This window comes from Cebus imitator, unplaced genomic scaffold (assembly GCF_001604975.1).
Source record: "Cebus imitator isolate Cc_AM_T3 unplaced genomic scaffold, Cebus_imitator-1.0 Scaffold232, whole genome shotgun sequence".
Classification (NCBI taxonomy): domain Eukaryota; kingdom Metazoa; phylum Chordata; class Mammalia; order Primates; family Cebidae; genus Cebus; species Cebus imitator.
Window position 1 is genome coordinate 1,921,840 of NW_016107547.1, and position 16,612 is coordinate 1,938,451.

General features: G+C 39.2%; 1 protein-coding gene across 7 annotated transcripts in view; it reads left to right on the forward strand.

Annotated features, from left to right (window-relative positions):
• Window positions 1-16,612, forward strand: part of GRIA3 (glutamate ionotropic receptor AMPA type subunit 3) — a 316,886-nt gene that overhangs the window by 249,476 nt on the left and 50,798 nt on the right. For all 7 annotated transcript variants that reach the window (XR_001816157.1, XM_037727483.1, XM_037727484.1 and 4 more), the window contains one exon: window positions 1,306-1,504. Coding sequence is in view for 6 of the 7 variants with exons in the window: in XM_037727483.1 (XP_037583411.1) it covers window positions 1,306-1,504 (199 nt within the window). In the remaining variant the exon portion in view is untranslated. The remainder of the gene's footprint in view (window positions 1-1,305; window positions 1,505-16,612) is intronic.

Below are 16,612 nucleotides of genomic sequence, written 5' to 3' on the forward strand. Positions count from 1 at the left end.
GAATCACCTGTGATGCTTAAGAAGTGCAGATTCTTGAGCATTCAGGTATTCTGAATCTGCATTTTAACAAACACCTCGGGTAACGCTAATGCATGGTAACATTTAAGAACAAAAATTTCCCCTTATTAAAACTTACCCATCTTTTTTCCCATTCCCTATTAATTAAATAAACAGTGGGTGCTATTGAAGTAATGTGTTACATTTTGATCAAGCCTCCTGAAGACAATACAGAGGGTGATTCCAATAGAATTTCTCCATCAGACCAGGAGGATGGTTTTGTTTCCATTTTTTGTCTGTGTGGGTGGAGGGGGGTATGGAGGAAGCAAGCCTTTTAATGCCTCTAATCCGACTACACAGGTAGTTTCCCATTTCACTTGGAGTCTGCCCTGTGTGGCTAAAGCTTACTTGTAAAAGGAGAAAGTTTCTATTCTCCTGGGCCCCAAGAGCTATTTATATGGAGATGGTAAATATTATCGCCTAGCTCTTTGCCTCATGGGTGACCAACTCCAAAAAATGGCAATGTCTTGGTTAAGTTTATTAAACTCAATGTGAATAGTGCTCATTTTCCAGCAACAACCCATTTATCTTCAAGTGAGGAGGTTTTTGACTATGTTTCTCTCATGACATTACCTTATAGCAGTGGTTCTCAATCTTGGTTGCACATTGTAATCACCTAGTGAGTCTTAAAAAATTTAAATGTCTGCTTCCCACGTCCCAAGTTCTGATTTAATTGGTGGGCCTGGGCATGAGTTTTTTTTTCTTTTTTTTTTTTAAGATCCTAGGTGATTTCAATATGCAGCCAAGGCTGAGAACCACTTGCTTCTACAGGTATGCCCAGCAAAGTTCATAGGAAGAGAGCTCAATAAGTTAAATTATTACCTGTGGAAGGAGGAGATAGAAAAAAATATTTTTTCCTGCAATTAAAAGGAAAAATCCTGCTGGGGGTGCACTTGTAGTCCCAGCTGTTCAGAGTTGAAGCTGGAAAATAGCTAGAGCCCAGGAGTTCAAGTCCAGTCTGGGCAGCATAGTGAGACCCCACCTCATTTTTGAAAAAGAAAATCCTGCTTTGAAATGTGTATAGGCCTGAAGAGTATTATGCATGCACCATCATAATATGCCATCATAACGTAGCGTATTGCTGTTAACACATGATTTTTGTTTAATGTTTTAATTCCCTCCCATCATCTTTTTCCCTCCTTCATCAGCTATACTAAAACCACTCCTCTTTCCAGAAATAAAGACAAGGATTTCTTAAACTTAGATCTGGCCCTCTGGGTCTGGATTTGTTTTTGTTTTGTTTTATAGATCACTCTCCGGGCGCATTGTTGGAGGGGTTTGGTGGTTCTTCACCCTGATCATAATTTCTTCCTATACTGCCAATCTCGCTGCTTTCCTGACTGTGGAGAGGATGGTTTCTCCCATAGAGAGTGCTGAAGACTTAGCTAAACAGACTGAAATTGCATATGGGACTCTGGACTCCGGTTCAACAAAAGAATTTTTCAGAGTAAGTGCTTTGCAGTTAATTGAGTCTGCTGATTTTTATTTTATCATCTTCTCACAAAGGCAAATTCACAGTGCTTTTAAGGGAGAGTTGGGAAAGATTGGGAATGTTATCTAAGGAGAGCATCTTAAATACTGGGCTGCTTGGTTGGTGATCTACTTCACTGTCATTTAGAACCAAGACTTGAGTGAGACATAATAAGTTGCATGTCGAGGGCACTGAGTTTGGACTCCCAGGTTTTAAACTCAACGCCGCCACAAAGTGATTGATTGTCCTTGTGCAAGCCATTTAACTTCTACCAGCTTCAGTCCCCTCACTTGAATAATGAGGGTATTGAACTAAATAATATTTATTCTCCTTTCTAGCTTTTACAAAAGCAGTGCTTTTACGTCTCAGAGCTTCACATAAGTTAGGCAATTGACTCTAATACTCTGATGAGTAATGGACTATAAGAAATTATATATTTTATTTTAAGCGTTGGTTGTCTATTGAGATGTGCTAAAATTGTATCAAGTATTTGTGTACATGGTGATACTTTCATTTTCAGGACAGCTGATAACTGTTTTAATTTCTTGGATAGACTTATTGCCCCTATTCCTCATAGGCAAAATCTTATTGAGGAAACAGTAAATTGTTCACTAGCAAAAGTTAGTAAAGCTATGTAAAGTCTGTCAAGAGGAAAGATGAAAGGAAACTGAAGCAGGAAATTATAGAAGGATAATACGAGGGACAAACCACTTTTACATGAACCATCAAAATCTTTGTTCTGTGGTAACTGGACTATAAGGAAGAATACTAGCAGAGTTTTTAAGAACTAAAATGTTTTTTCAGTTACCTCAACAAGAAAAATGTGTTGATTTAGATTAGAAAATGGACACGTTCTATAATATTACTACTGCCTGCTACTGTAACCACAGTAACTAGCTGCAGCAATGATCCAGAAGCCACTTGGGTAGTAGGTAGTCACTCTCTCTAACCAATAATTAAGTTACTGAATGACAGATATAATTGCTGATTTTTCCTCAAAGGTCTAGAGTAAATGAATGGTGGTTCTAAACTTGTTTTTTAAATAATCAATAAGGAATACATTTTTACATGTATTATCATGAGATTTGTCCAATTACTTCACAGGAAATCAGGAAGAGTGTGTTTCTTGACATTATAGCAATTAACTAAAAACTGTTTTCACTCCCTGAAAGAGAACGTATTAGTTCTGGGACCCTTTCAAGAATTCTCATTGGTTCAAGATCTTCATATCTCACCTCTACCACCTATCTACTGAGCAGATTATAATCCCCAACTGGGAAGAGAGGGCCACTGTTGGAAGCATCAGAATGACATGAAGATTCTCTGGGATTAATCTGGCCTTGACCCTCACTACTACAGCAGTCCCAGCAGCTTATTTAAAAACAATTTCCTCCCCCCATAAAATCAGTCACATTTATCAGGGCTAGAAGCCAGGGATTTCCATCTGATGAGTAGTCAGCATATAATCAGCCCCATGGAAATCTGCTTTGGTATCAACCTTCAGCAGAGCTTATGATCACCATCCCAATAGGCATGAAGTTTCTATATGAAGTAATTAACCACTTAGGATATCAAGACACCATACATTTCTATAGGAAGTAATTAACCATTTAGGATATCAAGACACCAGAAGTTTCTATATGAAGTAATTAACCACTTAGGACATCAAGACACCAGACTTGGACCCTCAGATAAGAGATAATTGTTCTACTGCAAAGCACTTTTCTTTCAAAAATAATTAGAGATTAGAAAGTTGTGCTTTAAATGGTAATCAATAAATGGCATCAATCCTCATTAGGCTTTCAAAGGCCATTCATCCATATTGCAGACAAAAGAAGATTCTCTAGAAAGATGGAGAGATTTATTCACACAAGAGGGTGTAAGTGTCCAGGAATTTATCCATTTCTTCCAGGTTTACTGGTTTATGTGCATAGAGTTGTTTGTAATAATCTCATGGTCGTTTGTATTTCTGTGGAATCTGTGGTGATATCCACTTTATCATTTTTTATTGCATCTATTTGGTTATTCTCTCTTTTCTTTTTTATTAATCTGGCTAGTGGTCTATTTTGTTGATCTTTTCAAAAAACAAGCTCCTGTATTTATTGATTTTTTGAAGGGATTTTTGTGTCTCTATCTTCTTCAGTTCTGCTCTGATCTTAGTTATTTCTTGTCTTCTGTTAGTTTTTGAGTTTTTTTGATTTTGCTCCTCTAGCTCTTTCAATTTTGATGATAGGGTGTTGATTTTAGATCTTTCCTTTCTTCTCATGTGGGCATTTATTGCTATAAATTTTCCTCTAGACACTGCTTAAAATGTGTCCCAGAGATTCTGGTACATTGTGTCTTCGTTCTCATTGGTTTCAAAGAACATCTTTACTTCTCCCTTCGTTTCACTGTTTATCCAGTCAACATTCAAGAACCAGTTGTTCAGTTTCCATGAAGTTGTGCAGTTCTGAGTTAGTTTCTGAATTCTGAGTTCTAATTCGATTGTACTGTGGTCTGAGAGACTGTTTGTTATGATTTCCATTCTTCTGCATTTGCTGAGGAGTGATTTACTCCCAATTATGTGGTCAATTTTAGAGTAGGTGTGATGTGGTGCTGAGAAGAATGTATATTCTGTGGATTTGGGGTGGAGAGTTCTGTAAATGTCTATTAGATTTGCTCAGGTCTGAGTTCAAGTCCTAGATATCCTTGTTAATCTTCTGTTTCATTGATCTAATATTGAAAGTGGAGTGTTAAAGTCTCCCATTATTATTGTGTGGGAGTCTAAATCTCTCTGTAGGTCATTAAGAACTTGCTTTATGTATCTGGGTGCTCCTGTATTGGGCACATATATATTTAGGATCATTAGCTCTTCTTGTTGCATTGATCCTTTTCCCATTATGTAATGCCCTTCTTTGTCTCTTTTGATCTTTGTTGATTTAAAGTCTATTTTATCAGAGACTAGGATTGCAACTCCTGCTTTATTCTGCTCTCCATTTGCTTGGTAGATCTTCCTCCATCCCTTTATTTTGAGCCTGTGTGTATCCTTGCATGTGAGATGGGTTTCCTGGATACCTCACACCAATGGGTTTTGACTTTTTATCCAATTTGCCAGTCTGTGTCTTTTGATTGGGGCATTTAGCCCATTTACATTTAAGGTTAATATTGTTATGTGTGAATTTGATCCTGCCATTTTGATGCTAGCTGGTTGTTTTGCCTGTTAGTTGATGCAGTTTCTTCATTGTGTCGATGTTCTTTACCATTTGGTACGTTTTTGGAGTGGCTGGTACTGGTTGTTCCTTTCTATGTTCAGTGCTTCTTTCAGGAGCTCCTGTAAAGCAGACCTGGTGGTGACTAAATCTCTAAGCAATTGCTTGTTACTAAAGCATTTGGTTTCTCCTTCACTTATGAAGCTTAGTTTGGCTGGATATGAAATTCTAGGTTGAAAGTTCTTTTCTTTAAGGATGTTGAATACTGGACCCCAGTCTTCTGGCTTGTAGGGTTTCTGCTGAGAGATCTGCTCTGAGTCTGATGGGCTTTCCTTTGTGGGTGACCCGATCTTTCTCTCTGGCTGCCCTTAGAATGGTTTCCTTCACTTCAGCCCTGGTGAATCTGACGATTATGTGCCTTGGTGTTGTTCTTCTTGAGGAATATCTTTGTGGTGTTCTCTGTATTTCCTGGACTTGAATGTTGGCCTGCCTTGCTAGGTTAGGGAAGTTCTTCCTTGCTAGGTTGGGGAAGTTTTCCAGCTTGGATTCATTCTCTCCGTCACATTCAGGTACACCTATCAAATGTAGATTAGGTCTTTTCACATAATCCCATATTTCCTGGAGGCTTTGTTCATTTTTTTTTTTTTTACTCTTTTTTCTCTAATCTTGCCTTCTCATTTTATTTCATTGAGCTGATCTTCAATTCTGATATCCTTTGTTCTGCTTGGTCAGTTTGGCTGTTGAAACTTGTGTATGCTTCATGAAGTTCTTGTATTGTGTTTTTCAGCTCCATCAATTCATTTATATTCCTCTCTAAGCTGTTTATTCTTGTTAGCATTCCATCAAACCTTTTTTCAAGGTTCTTAGTTTCTTTTCATTGGGTTAGGACATGATCTTTTAGCTCAGAGAAGTTTGTTATTACCCACCTTCTGAAGCCTCTTTCTGTCAATTCATCAGACTCATTCTCCATCCAGTCTTGTTCCTTTGCTGGTGAGTTGTGATCCCTTGGAGGAGGAGAGGTGTTCTGGTTTTGGGTGTTTTCATCCTTTTTGTGCTGGTTTCTTCCCATCTTTGTGGATTTATCTACCTGTGGTCTTTGTGGTTGGTGACTTTCAGATGGGGTCTCTGAGTGAACGTCCTTTTTGTTGCTGATGAAGTTATTTCTTTCAGTTTCTTAGTTTTCCTTCTAACAGGCCCCTCTGCTGTAGGACGGCTGGAGGTCCACTCCAGAACCTGCTTGCCTGGGGATCACCTGCAGCAGCTGCAGAATAGTAAGGGTTGCTGCCAGTTTCTTCTTCTGTTATCTTTGTCCCAGAAGGATACCTGCCAGATTTCAGCCTGAGCTCTCCTTTATGAGGTGTCTCTTTGGTTATACGGGGGTCAGGGAGCTACTTGAGGAGACAGTCTGCCCCTTATAGGACCTCAAGTGCTGAGCTGTGAGCTCCGTTGTTCTGTTCAGAGATGCTGGGCAGGTACATTTAAGTCTGCTGCAGCAGAACTCATAACCACCTTTTTTTCCCAGGTGCTCTGTCCTGGGAAGGTGGGGCTTTATTTATAGGTTCCTGTCATTCTGCTGCCTTTTTTCAGAGATGCTCTGCCCAGAGAGGAGGTAGCCTAGTCACAGTCTGCCAGCAGAGGCATTTCTGAGCTGCTGTGGGCTCTGCCCAGCTGCTATGTGAACTTCCTTGCACTTTTGTTTATAGAGGTATAGTTAGAACTGCCTCAGTAATGGTGGATTGCCTCGGTAATAGGGGACTGCCTCAGTAATGGCAGACTGCCTCGGTAATGGCGGACTGCCTCGCTAATGGCGGACTGCCTTGGTAGTGGCGGACTGCCTCGGGAATAGCGGACTGCCTCGGTAGTGGTGGACTGCCTTGGTAATGGTGGACGCCCTTCTCCCCACAGAGCTGGACCATTCCGGGTCCAGCTGTGCTTGCTGTGAAATTCTCAATCGCAGCATTTCAGATTGCTGGTCTTTGTGGGGGTGGGACCAGCAGAGCCAGATCACCTGGCTCCCTGTTCAGCCCCCTTTTTTTCAGGTGAATAGGTGACTCTGTCTCTCAGGCATTCCAGTCACCAGTTGAAACGGCACCTGGATTTGTGTGAGTTTTTGTGCGGAGACCCACTGCACCAGCTGAAAAAGCCATGCTGGAGACTCGTGGTACTTTTCCACCCAGGAATCTCCTGGCCTGTGGGCAGTAAAAATTCGTTTGCAAATGCAGTGATCACTCACCCTCTGCATTTTCGCTGGGAACTACATTCCAGAACTGTTCCTATTCGGCCATCTTGAATCCTCTCTTCAAGTCCAGTTAATTTTTAAATGTTCTGTAGAGATGGGGATCCCACTATGTTGCCCGGGCTGGTCTCAAACCCCTGGCCTGCAAGCAATCTTCCCACCTTGGCCTCCCAAAGTGCTGAGATTACTGGCATGAGCCACTGTGCCCAACCTGGAAGTACTTCTCAAACTCGAGCATATCATCTTTTATTTAGGGATTTGACTGCCACAGTCACGTCACTTTCCCTTCAATCTTCAGTGATGGCAAGTCATAAAGGCAATTTTAAAAACGGTAACTCCTACACACACACACAACACACACACACACACACACACACTGGGGATCTCTGATGGCATGCCTTATGAACTTCAGAGGATGAAACAAGATCACATGCAATATTTACAAATATAATATGAACTCATTTCTTCCCATGCTCACTCTTTACTGAAACTACAGGGACCAAATTGTAATAATATAAGACAGCCTGGGGCCAGCCCTCTAGTCTTTCCACTAAGAGGTAGGAATAAATAAAATAAAATTCTTTTCTAATTGCCCTGCAGACATTTTTACTTGTCCTGAGTAAGGCTGTCATTAAAGTGATGGTATTTTTAAATGATTCATTTGTTTCTCTCATTTTCTGAGCTTTCCCTAGCTGTCATCTTACAATCACATAGTCAGTGGCACAGAGGGATCTGTTCCATCAGGAAAGGCAGACAGCAAAATGCATGCTGCTGGAAGAGACATCTGGAATATTACTATCAACTCTCTTGATTTGAAACTGATTTCCTTAGACAGCAGCTCCAAAACTATATACAGGTATCCCAACCAGAGGTAGAAGCACACATGCCAGAAAACAAGTGGACAGCTTTATTGTTGTTGGCCAGAGAAATGCTACAATGATTCAGAAAGCTGCACTAAAATTATCATTCTCCACTTTTGGAAATTTAAACTGATACGGATTTATGTTAAAAGGTTGCACTGGAAGAAAAAGTAATTCCAAACTTCTTTCTGCCTGCAGACCTTTAAAAGTTTTAGAAAATAACTAGGATGATGTATTTCTTTTTTTGTGAATATTGATATAAATATTTTATTATGATGCATTCAAATAATTATTTATACATTTCTATGCATAAACACCCAAAATATTTCATACATGGAGTCATATAACACAGTATTCTCTTGCCATTATTTGTTTGTTTTTTTAAAGCTCAAATAAGTATAGATTCACTTTTTTACTTCATAGTAGTTAACTTTACTTAAGCTGTATTTCCTTTATCAAGTTCCTCTTGATAAATGTTTAAGCTTTTGAAAATATTTTAGTGTTGCTAACAGTGGTTCGATAAACATTATTTTCCATTGATGTAACAGAATTATTTTTAAATATTTTTAAATATTTACCCTTCAATTAAATCCCCTAAAGCACTTGGCCTGTGGTGTGACATAAGCCATGTAATGCCCAGCTACAGAGAAAGTTGGCTTCACAAAGCTGCAGAATGTAGTAGGCACCTGGTTAAGGAAAATTCTACTCCACAAAATATTTTGCCCCCAAAAGGCACTTTAACAAGGATCACATTTTTCCCCTCTTTACATTAAATGTCTGATGGTGGAAGAAGGGGAGATGTTTGTTCTAAAGTTCATCCTAATGAAAAAGTTAAAGGTCCAATATTCTATTTATAACATAATGAACAATTTTTGTCTTTCTTATTTGCTGAACTTTATGCAAGGCCCTTGTGTTTATTTGGGCACAACTCCAGAGGCTTTCATTCTTATTCTTTTCTGAGTGGATGGCCCTGCCAGATCATGTATAACCTGTGATATGCCTGTGCATGCACCTGTGTGCGTAGGCTGCTGAAGCCCTGGTATTTGGTTTACAATAGTTTGTTTCTTGCTTTGCTGTTGCTTGGTTTCTTGATTCTCTAAAAGAATACAAGGCAGAAAAATCCCAGAGAGATGTTTCAGAGTTTCAGAACAGTACCAAGGATAATAATAGTCACACCGAAGTTTAGAAAAGTACATATGAGAGAACAAAGACTTCTTTCATCATTTAGACTGAGTTGGTTTGACAATGGTTTTCAGTAAATCACATCACCAAATAAGAAATTAAACTTGCTGGCTCAGTAACCACTAACCACTAAACTTAGCTTCCTCCCTTAGCTACACAGGGCAAAAACACAGGGGGGGAAAAATACCACCCTTTCCAAAACAAGCAGAGTTTTGGAAAACGGCCTGATCTGGAGGCTGACTTGTATAGTGCACCATTTATGAGATGTATACCACACCCAGAAACCTTGCAGAAATCATCATGTCAGAGATGAGATAATCTCAAAACTTTCTGATTTTATGTGGAGATCATTTACCATGCCGGTAGAAGGTTTTATGAGAACTTAAATTCTCTCTTCTGGAAATAGGCAGTAATTCCAGAATCCCAGAAAATTTTAATTCATGTCAATTTGATATGTTTGGACAGTTGATGGGGAAATAGTACTGTTTTAATTCCATGTATATAGGGTATAAAAACACATATTAAAATAAGAAATAAGGCACCAGACCAGAATGAGGCAACATAATGTTAATGAAGGCAATAAGCTCAAGATCCCATTTTATAAAACTATCATTAGAGTATTTGCAAAGGAGAAAGTTGCATTATCTTTATCATGTCTCTTATTTCACTATACCAGAGCCTGCATCATGTCTCTTATTCCACTATACCAGAGCCTGCATAACTGCAGTGATTATTTTAAGACTTAAGATAAGTACTTTATTTATTCTAAGAACATGCAGATATACAACTTACATATCACGTATAAGAAGTCACTTGTCTCTTACTATATTAGTTTTGATCAGTTAGCTGATAAGGTCTTTGAGCCTAACCCCAATGCCTGTTGCCAGATTTCTTTTCCAGATCCTTGGCCATATCCCAATTACAGATAGTTTGGGGGCTAAAAGAATTTTTTAAAAATGAAATGTTTAACATTGATTTAAAACTCTTTAAGAAAGTAAATATAAAACAAGAGGAGTAGAAAGAATGGTGACTTGCTTCAGTACCCTAGGCAAGAAAGAAGAATTGAACTTTATTAGGAGACCACTAAAGGGACTCTCCTGTCTTGTGAGTTGCAGGCATTATAAGCACTGTGAAGCACAGCCGAATTACTCCTGAAGAATGTTTTGTCTCAACACAAGGCTCTTTGATTATTGGCTTGGTCATTATGATTCTTAATTTTTTTAAGCACAGGCAGCAAAAGGACGGGTTCTGACATGCTGATTTGAAAAGTAGTCCTTGCTAAATAGCATTTAGATTCTGCTTACACATTCACAATCATGCATACACACAAAGCATTTTCAACTGGGTCTACATTTCTTCAGTATTGATTGGTTATCTAGAACAGGGCTTTTGAAGTACGTATAGGAAAGGAGAAAAATCTTTCCACAAATGTACCTATGCAGAGTATGCTGACATTTTGACATAATTAGAAAAACCAACCATTAATCTTTAATCTTTATTATAACTGAGCGACGTGTACAACAGACCTCCCTGACACCTAATTCATCCCCTTGCCCTAGGAAACACATCAAAATGCAAAACTCTTTTGTTAAAAAATTTTCTCACCAAACACCATGGTGAATTTAAGATCTTAACAGACAATATACCTGGAAAACTGCCACCAAATTTTATTTGTTCAAAGACACATATAATGTGACCAAATGTTTGAAGATACAGCCAGACCATACACCAGGGGAACACATAACAGCAACAGATGAGTTGACACTAAAGGTGGCAGGTCAGGGACATCTGCTGTACATACTACCATACTACTTTGCAGTTTTTAAAAAAAGAAAACTGTCTTTCAATTTTGACATGGCTGTTTCGATGCTGTCTTTTTTTTTTTTTTAAGTCTTACCTTCCTATGTTATATAATACGTAGCAAGAGACACAGACCTTATGGGTCAAGACTGGAGATCGTGCAACAGCGACAGGTGAGGATGTTGAGGCCTAGCCGAACAGGCCTCTGGAAAAGGGAAAGATGCAGTGAGACTGCCGTTAGCTTTTCCCACCCTTCAGCAGCTAGGAATCTGTGGCTCCATAGGTCTTCCTTTCAGGCAAGTCTCAGGCTGGCTGGAAAGGACAATCTCCAAGGAAGTAGAGGTTGACCTGACAACTATGTGCACAACAGAAAACACATCTAATATCTGCCTCCAAGAGGAAGGAAAACATTTAGCAATGAAGACAAGCTAATATGCCTGATGTTCCATTATTTATTCAGCAGTCTTTCGGTAACTTTCGAACCAAGCTTCATGCTAAGCACTGACAGTCATAAGTCTTATAAACAAATGAAATTCCTATCTTTTGCCAAATTACCTGAACATACCTAGACAGGCTTTTTCATCATATCTGGAGATAGATTAACTTAAAATACAGGTATCTCACATAACTAGATGATTATCCCTCCAGGGAAGCTAATGATGTTTATTTCTATGGAGCTACTTTCCAGCATGGGCCAATCTATGGGTATGCTCCATGGTGACTTAGCAGCAGGGTTAATGATTCTCTGTAACCTCAGTAGGAAATCAACTAGTTTATGGGGAGAAAAAAAAAAAGAAAACAGAAATGGCCTCTACCCTATTGGAGCTCACAACCTAGTGGACCATTAATTTTCAACACACATTCACATGCATTACCACACAATCCACATAACCATCCTGGGACAGCCAGAACAAGTATCATTATGCCTGTTTCATAGAGGAGACAAATGAGGTACATGACATTGTGACTTGGTGAACATCACTGAGCTCAATGGAGAAAAGCTGTTACTAGATCTTGATGCTCTGAGTCCAGATTGGGTTCTCTTTCTACTCCACCTCAGTCCCATTCTAGTGTGAGTATTCACAGAAACATGGGGTCTTATGCATGAACCATGTCTCTAATGCAGCACATGTTAAGGCATCTGTATCATCTCCTGGTTGATCTATGTTTTATTTCCCTTGATTGATCAATTAGAAAAGAAAATCTATGCTTACTTATAAAAGACATTTTCCTACGCTCTAACGGCTTCAAAGGGTTCCAAGATAAGAAGGCAAAGAAAGGCATCTATAAAGCTAGACTGAAGGCCATCAATGCAGCAAACCTCTATTATTACATGGCTTGTTATAGTTTCTGACATGCTAAGGGTTATGTCATGTTTCTAGATGAAACTAGAAAGAACAAGAGAACAATGCAAATTGTTTCTAGTTCCATATCCACTGATGACTTTCTTATTTTTCTTTGGGTAAAGAATATTTGGTCTCAGTTTCTTCATTCATCAAGGAGAATATTCCTTGTTGTATTGTCCCTATGGGGTTGGTGAGAGAGAGGATAACATCACAAAAGCTCTTTAAAAGTATGAAGGTATCTACAAATTCCAAGAAACATTAGGAAAAGGGCCCAGCAATAGAGCAATTACAACCTAAAAACTCAGGGGGAGGGAGAGCATTGGGATAAATAGTTAATGCATGCAGGGTTTAATACCTAGGTGATGGGTTGATAGTTGCAACAAAGCACCACGGCACACATTTACCTATGTAACAAACCTGCACACATATCTCAGAAGTTAAATAAAAGAAAATAAACCTAAAGACTCTCCAGACACAGCTCTGTAGAGATGTGAGGGGTACTTCACAAAAATAAAATAAGATAATCTCTCTGCTTTCTTGATGGAAGAAATGGGGGGTGTTTATTTCTGGCTTGGGAATGGAAAGCAAGCTCATTCACCTACTTTCCCCATCCTCCTGATCCCACTTCTACCCTTAATTATAAAATATTACTATTGTGCTCATCTCCTAGTTGATCCATCATTAGCTATTCCTCTGTGGCCTGCAGATTCAACAACTTCAATGTGCACAATTTAGAGCTGCCCTTGAAGACCATCTAGAAACTTTAGGTGCTTCCAAGGTGGCATACCGGCCATCTGCCCACAGTAACCAACCATATGGATTTTATTAACCTACCTCCATTAGTCCTCCAAGGTAACCTACTTGTTTATGAGAGCGTTTCACAGCCCAGAAAGCCTAAGGGGGTTAAGTCTCATTCTTTCTGAGGCTGCCAACTCTCACAGACAGCATCAGGGTAATTAACATCACACAGGACCCCCAGATCTTTGTGAGAACTCTGAAACTCTCTTTCCTAAAAGAACTCATCTAAGGATCTCACTTTCTTATCTGACACAGTCAAATTATCTAATAGCTTTCCAGTTAAAGGAATGAGGCCCATCTGTTCAATTAGACTTTACTTGAGTTCACCTGGCAAGCCTGTGGAGGTTAATTATTTACCGTCCTCCTTCATGCAGAAGCCTAAAAACTTGACCGTAAGAATCAAGTAAAATTTCCACTTACTGAAACTCAACTAAAAAAACCAATTAACTGGAATGCTTGGTTGCACTTCACTTTTGAAAGGAAAAGGCAACTTAGACACACAAAACGTTGATAAGAATTCCCCCCTACCCCCGCACTTCCACACACTCTCTCTGTCCTATGGAAGTTCTCTCTCTTCTCCTTTTTTTTCTCTTTGTCTACCTAAATAAAATCACTTCTCTGCCAAAACAAGAATTTTTTCTGAAAAAGCCTACTAGATGATGTCCTGCAGTCAGATTCATTCTAGTCTTCAACATCATCTACATTTTTTAAATTTATTTATTATACTTTAAGTTCTGGGGTGCATGTGTGCAGATCGTGCAGGTTTGTTACATAGGTATACACGTGCCATGGTGGTGGTTTGCTGCATCCCTCGCCCTGTTGTCTACATTAGGTATTTCTCCTAATGCTATCCCTCCCCCATCCCCCCACCCCCTGCTATCCCTCCCCTAGCCCCTGACCCCTCAAGCCCTGGTGTGTGATGTTCCCCTCCCTGTGTCCATGTGTTCTCATTGTTCAACACCCACTTATGAGTCAGAACATGTGGTGTTTGGTTTTCTGTTCTTGTGTCAGTTTGCTGAGAACATCATCTACATTTTGGTCAGAGAGTAAATATATTGAATGTTTATCACAGCAATTTAGGCACCAGGTATACAGTACAGGAAACATGACAAAATCCTTACCTTGAAGGAGCTTGCATTCTGTTGGAAGGTGACAAACCATAGACACATAAAAAATAGATGTATACAATAATTTCAGGTATTGGTAGGTGCTCCAGGATGCCATAATAAAGAATGACTTAGGGTTGGAAAAAAAATTTTTAACTGGGAGTTTGTGTTTGAGGGAGGGTTTAGAGAAAGTCTTGTTAAGGAGGTAACATTTTATTACGGACCTAAATGATAAGAAGAGATAGCTATGTGAACATCTGATGGAAAAGTACTCCAAACAGAAGTCATGCTAAATGCAGAGGTCCTGGGGCTGAAACAATCCTGGAACGTTTAAAGGAAAAAAGGAAACCTCTGTGGCTGAAGAATAGAAGCCTACATTAGAATTATAGTGACGGAGATTGTGTAAAGGGATCAGATCTATGATACATTTTGGAGGCAGAGTCACAGAATTTGCTGAATGCATTGGATAACATTAATGAGCAAAAGGAAAGAGCCAAGGGTGACTCTCAGATTTTGGGCTTGTATCCCTTTTCAGTGATCACTAATAAAATCTATAGTCATGAGGGCCGAAAAGGTATACTTGACTGATTAAGAAATTTTCCAAAGTATTGAAGAACTTTAGCTGTCTGAAGGGAAGGTTGTCTCTAACTATTTTAAACAGATATATTGAGACATAATTCATATATGATGCAATTCATCCATTTAAAGTATATAATGGCTTTTGTTATATCACATTATTAATTTTTTAAGTCGTGATATATATTTAACAAAATTTGTAACCACTTTTAAGCACACAATTCAGTGGCATTAGCTGCATTCACAATGTTATGCAACAGTCATCACTATTTCCAAAATATTTTTATCACTTGAAATAGAAACTCTATAACCATTAATCAACTTCTCATTCGCTCTCCTCCCAGCTCCTGGTAACTTCTAATCTGTTTCCTGTCTCTATGAATTTGCCTCTCTAAGTGCCTCATACAAAGGGAACAACATGTACTTTTGTGTCTGGCATATTTCACTTAGCACAATGTCTTCAAGCTTCATACATGTTATAGAGCTTCATTCCTTTTTAAATGCTGAATAATATTCCATTGTATGTATATGACACATTTTGCTAATCTATTCATCTGTTGATAAATATATGACTATTTGTGAATAATGCTGCTATGAACATTGGCATACAAACATCTGTTCAAATCCCTGCTTTCAATTATTTGGATATATACCTAGGAATGAAATTGCTGGATCATATGTCAATTCTATGTTTATTGGCTATAACTTTTTTTCTCAAGATGGAGTCTTGCTCTGTTACCCAGGCTGGAGTACAATGGCACAATCTCAGCTCACTGCAACCTCCACCTCCTGGGCTCAAGCAATTCTCCTGCCTCAGCCTCCTAGTAGCTGGGATTACAGGCACATGCTACCATGCCTGGCTAATTTTTCTATTTTTAATAGAGACGGTTTTTTACCATGTTGGCCAGGCTGGTCTCAAACCCCTGACCTTGTGATCTGCCTGCCTCAGCCTCCCAAAGTGCTAGGATTACAGGCGTGAGCCACCACACCGGACTTGCTATAACTTTTAAAAGTCTATTGTGAAACAAAATAGATGAGGGCAGCTTCTGTTCTGTTTTTTTCCCATTCCTGCTTAAACAATTTCAATCCTTTTGAGGCAATAGATGTTTCCGCTTCAGTAGAAAGAGGGATGCTGGATAACTGGTATGGGGTGCAGATCTGTAGTTAATATCACAAAGTTTCATCTTGATATCATGACTGAAGTTGAGGAGGAGGTATATGTATGTATGCATGTGTCAAAAAATATCTAAAGTCTTGTCTACACCACATATTTATACAAAGCCTTGGATATTTCAGTTAGTGGCTCCAGCTTTTAGGAAAAACTTAGGGGAGCATGCTCCCTTTTTCTATGTTTGGGTTGTAACTGTGGTGCCTCAACAGGATTGCACTAGCATGCAGGCAACGGACGATAAAAATGGAACTCATTGTCCTCCTTCTGTTCTAAATGGTTTAGAATGTTACTATTGGAAGAGAGGGGCTTGGTTAGAGACAATCTATTGCATTTCTCTCCAGTTCTGATTGCAGGAATCTATCTGTAAGCTGTTCTCAAAACTGATCTTCTATCTGCATACTCTGTGGTGACCTAATGAAGATGTCCCTGAAGGTGGTTAGCTTCTATGCCTAAAGAAATTTAAATTCCAGAACTGAGACTTTATTCCCAGTTTTATCAAAATTCTTATGTGTTCATAGCCTTATTTGACTCTCAACTTTATTTCCTTTGAGTCTGGTCTGGGTTACAGACTATTATTTTTATAAGAAATATTTTGGCCGAGCACGGTGGCTCAAGCCTGTAATCCCAGCACTTTGGGAGGCCGAGGCAGGCAGATCACAAGGTCAAGAGATCGAGAACATCCTGGCCAACATGGTGACCCGATCTCTACTAAAAATATAAAAAAAAAATTAGCTGGGCATAGTGGCATGCGCCTGTTGTCCCAGCTACTCAGGAGGCTGAGGCAGGAGAATTGCTTGAACCTGGGAGGCGGAGGTTGCAGT